This window comes from Haliaeetus leucocephalus, unplaced genomic scaffold, assembly GCF_000737465.1.
Source record: "Haliaeetus leucocephalus isolate CR32 unplaced genomic scaffold, Haliaeetus_leucocephalus-4.0 Scaffold1, whole genome shotgun sequence".
NCBI lineage: Eukaryota > Metazoa > Chordata > Aves > Accipitriformes > Accipitridae > Haliaeetus > Haliaeetus leucocephalus.
Window position 1 is genome coordinate 16,905,946 of NW_010972437.1, and position 8,337 is coordinate 16,914,282.

Consider the following 8,337-nt stretch of genomic DNA (forward strand, 5'->3'; position numbering starts at 1 on the left):
GGCCGGCTCGGCGTGTGCTTGAGCGTTGAGGAGCGGGGGAGCCGGTCACGCTGGGTGGGGAGCAGGCAGCGTCTCGGAGCGGGGAGGGGGGGGCTGGAAAGGGTTTGGGGTGCGGGAGGCGCCGGCTGAGCCCGAGCGGCCGGTGCCACCCACGGACACGCAGCGGGGACCACCTCTGTACAGCCATAGCAGCTAAGTGCTGGCTTCGGAAGGACAACTGGTGTCATCTGGAATAGCAAACATTTCGGGTTTGGCGTCCCTTCAGCAGGCCGTCATAGCGTGATACAGTGAGAGAGACCCTTAACAGGAATCCTGGTAGAGCTTCAAAGTTACGTCTCTCAGATCTGGAACAGCTGGCACAGAGCAAGAGGCTGGGTGAAATTTGTCAAAAATTGTGTGGCCAGATCATAGTCCATGAGTGCCCACACGGTGAGTGCGTTTCTTGCAGTAAGAAATCATTTCGTTACTCTGAAACATACGAGATCTAATGGGGGTGGGACAACAACCACACAAGTTTTGGGGTTTTGTTATTTTTGTCAGTAATGTGCTTTTTTAACTACTTAAAACAGAGAAGGTTCTGAGGGAGATGGCAGTATCTTGTCCAACCTCTGCCACAAGACAGAGCCACACCTAGGCCACTGTCTGACCTGCGATGACCACCCCCACCAGCCCCTGCCGCCTTCACTATCTGGGCCTTTTGGTAAGGTTTGCCAATATATGAGTCGCTGTCAGTGTGTCCTTCCATTTTGATAGCGAGTCACTGAGAGCTACCCTGGCATCACTATCCAGCCTCTTTTGTACTTGTGCTGGATTAGCTTAATCTACACCACTTTCCTTGTCTTATGAAAACATCGTGCAAGACAGCTCCAGAAGCCTAACTACACTCCTTATCTCACATCTAATACTTCTATCCGCAAGGCCAATTACCTTGTAGTGAAGGGGATTAGATCAACTCAACAGTGATGTGGCCTTGACAGTCCTCTCTGCAGCCACACATTTGTCTTCAGGCTGTTTCTGCCACAGCCAGCCTTCTCCCTGAGGGAGGATAGTTCCTCCTCCGCTATTGCTGCTTCTGCAGACCATTTTGACTGTTCAGCTTCTCCCTTCTGGGTGGTCACCAGGGGGCCAGGGAGCTCCTTACAGCCATGGGAAACTTGAGGAGCACACCTCTCCTTTACCTCTTCTGCCTGCCTGCCAGCAGTCTCCACCAGCAGGCATCTCCAGCACCAGATATCCCCTCCCAGACTTCTCCAGTGGAGAAACTTTGGCCATGGTTCCTGTCATCCAGGGTTGGGTGGTCCATCAAGGCATGACCCTCACAGCTGTACGTCAAGGCAGATCTGACAATGGAGTGGCAAACCAGCAGCAAACCTATTACCAGCAAACACACCAAGCGATTCAAATGCACTCGTCACAAATTCGGGGCCTTACCCTTGTTTCCCAGGTCAGGGTCCTTGTGAGCTCCCTTTCCCTTTCCCATTCATCAGCTCCCAGACAGACACTGTGGAAAAAATTTCTAAGCCCATAACTGCTGCAGTTTTCAGCACGGTGACAGTGGTGCAGCACACGTATTGCTGGGCTGTAAGTGAGCAGTCACTGTTCCAGCCTGACAGACCTCCCCACAGCTCTGAGCCTGGGGGCTAACAGGGCTTGGAAAGCCCAGGGCGAGGTAAGGAACCAACCTTTCAAAATACAAGGTTTTTAGTATTAAACTACTGTTGAGTGACACCTTCTAAGAGGGAAGAAGGTGGCTTGACCCCATCCTTAGAACAAAGTAGCTTTCCAAACTATCCAGGCAGTAAATGTTGGATTCCCCAAACACAGCAGCAGCGACGGATGCTGTAAGTCCTGTGCCCCATCAGCCTGGTAGGAAAGGTGGCAAGAATCTTGATAAGAAACTCATGCCTGGTATTTGCTCCTTTCTGTTACAGGATTAAATCGCTAGTCCCACATTCATACAGCCCAGCTGGAAACAGGGATGTCTGAACTGTCACCTAAATCTATTTAGGTGCTGCTCAACAGGAAGGGGTGGCTACCACCATCTGCTTCTTCACAGAGCTTTGGTAAGCAGGCGAGTGCTGACTTGCCATCGCTGGCTGCCTGGATGCTGCCACCACCACGTGTCTGGCTCCTCACCTCTGCACCCCACCAGCTCCGGGGCTGGCTGCCACATCAGCAATGCGACGAACACAAAGCAGTCAACCGGGGCTGGCATGGACCCCACTGCCCAGGACAAGCCTTGGGACCCCTCTCCAGCCCATCACCTCCCCTCCCCGCCTCAAGGCTGCCTCCCGCCCTGAGCCTGGTGCAGCAGCGCTGCCCACGTGTTCAGCAATGATGCCGGCAATCCAGCGAGCTCCCAGCCCTCCCGCCAGCCCAGCTGCAGATGGCACAGAAACCAGGGTGTCACGGCGGTCTGGGCGATGAGCTATTCCTTCATCCATGAAAGGAGCAGCCCTCCGGTGCTGCAGGCAGCAGGGCCCCGCACCCAGCCGTGGCGGCAGCAGACAGTGAGTCAGCTTCCTGCTGGGCTTTCCACACCGGGGGAAGGTCGGTGAAAGACTGGCAGGAACAAGCCGAGGCAGGAATTCCTCCTGGACAGCAGGCAATATCCTAATTTCCTCCTCTGCCACGGGTCTGGCACACGTCCGGGAGGCGGGCAGGCCAGCATGCCCCCGCCGCGGGCAGCGAGCATCTGCCAGGCTTGCTCTCCCATCGCCTGCGAGGGAAAGAGCTGTGACACCTCGGCCACGGTGCCACCTCCCCAATGGCTCATCGGAGCCATGCTCGTAGGGTGAGGAACTGGACTCCTCCGCTGTCATCACTGGGATGATCTCACTCAGGAGAGCCGGCGGCTGAGGCAGGATACCTTGGACCCAGCCGGCGGCACAGGGAGGCACAGATGCAGGAGGAGGGCACCCGTGCTCTGCTGTGCATTGCCACCATCGCAGCCCCCGCCACCAGGCCCTGCTGCTTTGCCAGGGCCACCAAATCCCCCCTTGCCCAAAGCACAGGACAGCCAGGAGACAGTTCTCCAAAAGGGGAGAACTACGGAGAAGCAGCGGCCAAAAATGAAGTGTGTCCCCTTGCAGGAGTGGCCTGACCCTGGCAGAGCACCAGACACTGAGGTGCTCTCCTGACGCAGGCTGCATGCTTGCAAGGGAAAGGGGACGCATAGCAGGGCACGCGCTGACCCCACAGGTCTGGCCCCCTCCCTGCTCCAGTTTCACAATTGCTTGAAATCAACTTAAAAATCCACTCGTGAAAAGGGCAGTTCCTCCCTTCTCCCATTCCCAGCCTGCGAGGAGCTCAGCCACGGCTCAGACCCAGGCAGGGTCCACCCAAGCCAGCTCAGGCTCGGACTGCCAGTGCTCAGCACGAAGCTGTGGACCTCTCCTCCTGCTCCGCTGCTCGCAAGCCAGCTCCGTCCCCTGCAAGTTGAGGATGGTGGCAATCAAAGCCACGCCAAAGCTCTCCCTGCCTGGGGCTGCTTTGGGGCTCTGAGGCAGGAATTAGCCCAGGCTCCTTGGGGACAGGATCATGTTTGTACCAGATGTGTCCCTGCTCCAGAGGAATGTGATTAAGGCCGCCTGGAGAGGCTTTCACAGGGTCACACCAAGCACTGCGGCACCTGCTCCTCTGGAGAGCGGGAGCGTGAGGGGGAGCCCTCCTTGCAAGGGGGGACTATGCAGGGTGGGGGGTGTTTATCTGTCCTGAGCACCCCACTGGCTCCCATCTCACCTCAGCCACCACCAGCAGCGAGCCCGTCTCACTGCAACACAGAGCGCTGCCTTTGCACACTACAGAGCCCAGGCCAAGGGTGGCTGCACCCCTGCTTGGTCTGACCGCAGTGGGAAAAGCTTTTTATCCCATCCAGGTGCAGGAACGCCCTCCAGGGCTGCCCTTTCTCTGTAGGTCAGGAAAACAGGATGTCTTCTTCATTTTCAGCCTGAGCACAAGAGCAGAGAGCTGGACCAGATGGGCCCAGAGGGTGGATGCTGGGAACATCCACCCCACTGTCACTGTGTGCCACCCCTCGGCCTCTGAAGCATCCTCTGGAGCTGGGTCACTGGGGCCAGCGCTAGCTGTGACTTTCTACCAGCCCCATCTGCACTAGGCCATGCTGGATGGACCAAACTCACAATCAGGTATCTCCAGCTTTCTCTGCAGAGAGGGGTCCTGGTCTTGTTCCCCCAGCCCAACCCTTCCCTCCCTTCCCTTGCCACATCCCTGGCCACAAGTCCAGTTCCTGGCAGTGACAAGCAGATCTTCTCTGCCACTGCTCCCTTCGTGCTGCTGCAGGTTTGCTTGGGGCCCAAACATATCCGTGTGCGGCTTTTACACCTCGGTCATGAGAAATGCAGTCCCGGCGGCAAGATCGCTGAGTAAGAGAGCTGAGCTGCACAAGGCTATAATTACAGTAGGAACATGTGGGGATGAGGCCAGCCAAGCGCATCCACCTAATTTCCTCTCCTATTAAGCCTGCCCTGCTTTTGTTTGACCCAGACCAAGCCTTGCTATTAATGGCGTGATGCTGTGGAGGTCAGGGATGGCTCTGTTACAAACAGCCTTGCGGATTCTGCTCAACTGAGTGTATAAGCAGGGCTTTGCTCACAGATACCATTACTGCAGGATTCATGCTGTAGAAAGTGTGTCAGCCAGCTGTGGTGCAGCCATTTCCCAGACTGGGCTGTTTTACCAGGCACGGGTAGCTCTCCGTCTTTGTCTCCGGCTGCACAATAAACCCAGGCAAGCAAGCGAGGAGGTTAAATGGTGTCATATCATTACTCCTGGCCGTGGCCAAGGTCTGCTGACGGGTGCTGGTAGCTGAAGCCCAGGACGTTTCCTCTTCCTGATCTCGCCTGTGCAGCTTCAGCCTGCAAAATCATTTCTGTGCTAAAGGGAGAGCTCTTCTCCTTGCTGTGCACCTGCAGCCAAACCAATGCCAATCCCTGCCCTGTTTTGGTGCACGTGTCCCTTATAAGTCCCCAGGAGGCAACCTGCAATGCTGGGCTACTGGGTTAGCAAACCCAGGGAGCAGGCGAGGCTCTGCAAACACCTCCTGTCTGCCAGAGCGCCCGGTTTTGAGGTCTGTTTCAGACCTGAAAAGTGAGTGCAGCCCCAGTTCAGAGCACCAGGAACTGGCCCCAGCATCTGGCCATCTGTCCTTGCTGAGGACAAGAGCCTGTCACAGCAGGAGCTGGCTGCTCCCCAGCCTTTTCTACTCCCAGTGACGTTGCTGTACCCTGTGTACTGGAGGGGGGAACATCCTCCAGGGACACTGGGCTGATAGATGAAGGCAATCATCCAGCTGGGTTCCTGCAGCAGAGACCACAAGGTCCCCCCTCTCGGCAGAAGGCACAAGAGGAGGATTACCCTTCCGTCCTGCTCAGCGGCAAGGTCACATCTGGCAGCCCGTGGCCCAGGATGTCACAAAACAACGTGGCAGGAGTGGTGGGGGATGCTGTGCAGCACTGGTGCTTAACACTTCTTGCTCCGGCTCCTGTATGGCCCCCTCTGAGCGAGGCAGGACACCCACGGGTGCCAGCCCACCTCCCTACTGCTCCCTGCGGGGAAGAAGCTTCGGCAGCCACGTTTCAGAGCTCAGGCTGAGCCTTCCCCGTCCTGACCTTACAGCAGCGTGGCCCTTCTCTGCAGGGGAGCTCATGTGAGCCATCTCTGCACAGCAAGACACAGCAGCTTGTGGTAGGTGCACCCCTGCCAAAAGAGTGCACCCGGACAGAGGAACCTTGCGCAGGCACAGGAGAAGTGTCCCAGCGCTGTCCTCACTGAATCGCTCCCAGCTGGGTGCCCCTGGCTCCCTCCCCACAGGGTCCTGGCACCAGGCAGGAGGGCTGGGCACAGCCCCGGCCAGCTCACTGAGCAGGCAGGACTTGCTCGCTGAGCAGGTTGAAACAACGTGGTCAAGGGTCCCGCTCCCATGGGCAGCCAAGTGGAGGTGGAAGGGGAACTGTTGGGGTCAGACCGCTGTTCCAGGGATGCTGTCCCTGTCAGAGGTTTCTAACAGAGGATTTGCTCCCATTTCCCGTTCTGACTCTCTCTCGAGACAATTTACTTCTCCTAAGAGTCCCTTTGGGGAGCAGCCCCAGCACAGGCACCTCAGAGAGCTGGAGCACTGAAGAGCCCTGCAAGGACGATACTCTGGGAGGGACAGGTCAGGGGCACAAGGCAGGAGGCAGGCAGCAAACTGCCCAAATTAAGGAGCCTCTCTCTTGCCAAGGCCAGACAAGACTTTGGGACAAATTCAGGGCCGTGCCCAGGAGTACTCACTTGTATCGAAGAAACGTGCTAACCAAGCCCGTGCCCAGGATTCAGATATCCTTGTGAGAGAAGTGTCCTTTGCAAGGAGACCTGTGCGAGGGAGAGGGACTGGAGGGAGCTGCATCTCTGCCCTGTAGCTCCATGGCAATGCCCGTGGGGCTGGCAACCGGCTCCAGGAAAAGCTGGCTCCGGCTCGAGGGACACGTCTGAACCTGCCGTTCCCATGGGGAGGAAGGTTTGTGTCCGTGCCCGAGGAGGGCAGGTTCCTCCCCTGGCAGGCAGCAGGGCCCAGATCAGCCCTTTCTCCTCTCCCCGGTGCCTCTCCTGGGGCTGGTGAGTCCCTTCTTTCCAGTGACACAGAGGGGAGGTGGATGGAGGGCAGAAGCGGGCAGAGAGCGTGGGGCTGGAGCCACGGCAGGGATGTGCGGGGTCACCAGTGCTCGGCAGTACTTGCTGGCAGTCCTCAGCATCTGCAACAGCAAGCCGGACCCTGGCGCCCGTGAGCTGGGGCTGCTCTTTAGCTGGTCTCTGGGGCTTCACGTGCGGGCATCGTCCCACTCAGCATCAGCTCTGCTCTCCCCAAATCGGTGCAACTCGCATTTAAACAAACCCACTTGCAGACGCTTGTTGGGGAAGGTGAATGCAACCAAAGCTGCTCTCGCCCCTGCCAGCCCGCAGTGTGAGGAACATGCCGTGCTGCCACCTCCTGCCATTTTTACCTGCCCCCCCCCCCAAGGGGCAGGCCTCACAAACCCCTCCTCACAGGGAAGAGGAAAAAGGATTTTTTAATTTATTTTAATGAAGTTTGAGTGCCTGAAAAGCAGACACCAAAGCCCAGGCAAGGACTTCCAGATATACAGGAAAAAGGGGAAAATTTGCCGGTGGCGCTGGTTCCCAGTTTTGTTGTGGGGATGGTCTTAGCCAGCAATTTCCGTAACTTCCCAGCCATACAGCCATGTGGATGGTTGCCAGTGGTATCTCACAACAGAGATGTGCCAGCCCCTCCTGGCTGCAGAGAACAAAAATAGCTGGAGAAGATAGCTTGAGTGTACTTGAACCCGGGTGGCAGAAACAGAAACCCAAATAGTTTGCCTAAACACACAATGGTTTAAAATAATGCAGTTGATAGTTTAACAGACCTCCTATTTTTAGTTCTCCAGACAGGCAAGGGTGGCTGCTTACTTTTGTAAAGCTAAACCTCTTCTCTACCAGCAAAGAGGTGGGAGAAACTGCTGGTCGGAGCGCAGTCCTGGTCTGGCACGACCGAGACCCATTTCAGGGAGCGGGAGGACACTCACCCCATCCCAAAGCATCCCCCGGGCAGCTGGAGGGCTGGGACCACCCAGAGTTTTCTCCCCCCACCCACAGCAGCATCCCCTGGGGCTGCAGGCAGCCTCTTCGCTCCTCTCCCAGCACTGGACTGGCATTTTGTGGTGCAGCATGCCCCTAGTGTGGCAGTACCCAGCGGCCCCTCTCTCCTCTGGTCCCACAAAAGTGGGGATACCCCACTGACCTCACCCCTTGCAGCTCCCTCACTCCTCCCACCCCAGCCCATCCCTGTTGCCCTCCTCCCCACCCACCCGTTGTCTCCTCTCCAGCAGAGCAGCCAGGACCGACTCATCCAAACTGGCCAGATGTCCCATCCTTTGAAGCAGCATGCCAGCCTTTGGTAGCACCGTCTGCTGGATGAGCCTACGCGCGTGACCCAAACCAGAGCCCCCGCAGTAATCCTGCCTGCACGGGCCCGTGCATCGCATCCTGGTGCAGTGTGTTTTCCAGCGCATCCAGGGCCCAGGATCGTGTGGGTGAGCTGCGATCCTGGCTGCCTCCTCTCCATCACCGTGGCTGCTCATGGAGGCCCTCTACTCTGCCCTCGAAGGGGAGATCAGCGCCTTCGTGAGGCACGTGCAGCAGTGCCGGCAGGGCTTCGACCTGCGCAGCCTCTACCATGTGCTGCTGCTGGTGCTGCCGCAGAGCCCCTCGGGGGAGGTGGAGAGCTGGCAGCACCTGCAGAGGCTTGCCCAGCACTGGCCTGGCTCAGACAGCCACGATGTG

At 57.6% G+C, this 8,337-nt stretch overlaps 1 protein-coding gene across 1 annotated transcript in view; it reads right to left on the bottom strand.

Annotated features, from left to right (window-relative positions):
- Positions 1–8,039, bottom strand: part of LOC104833043 (unconventional myosin-X-like) — a 103,841-nt gene extending 95,802 nt beyond the window's left edge. Inside the window, exon 1 of the mRNA XM_010569553.1 lies at positions 7,863–8,039. Coding sequence (XP_010567855.1) covers positions 7,863–8,039 — 177 coding nt within the window. The remainder of the gene's footprint in view (positions 1–7,862) is intronic.
- Positions 8,040–8,337: the final 298 nt, after the last annotated feature.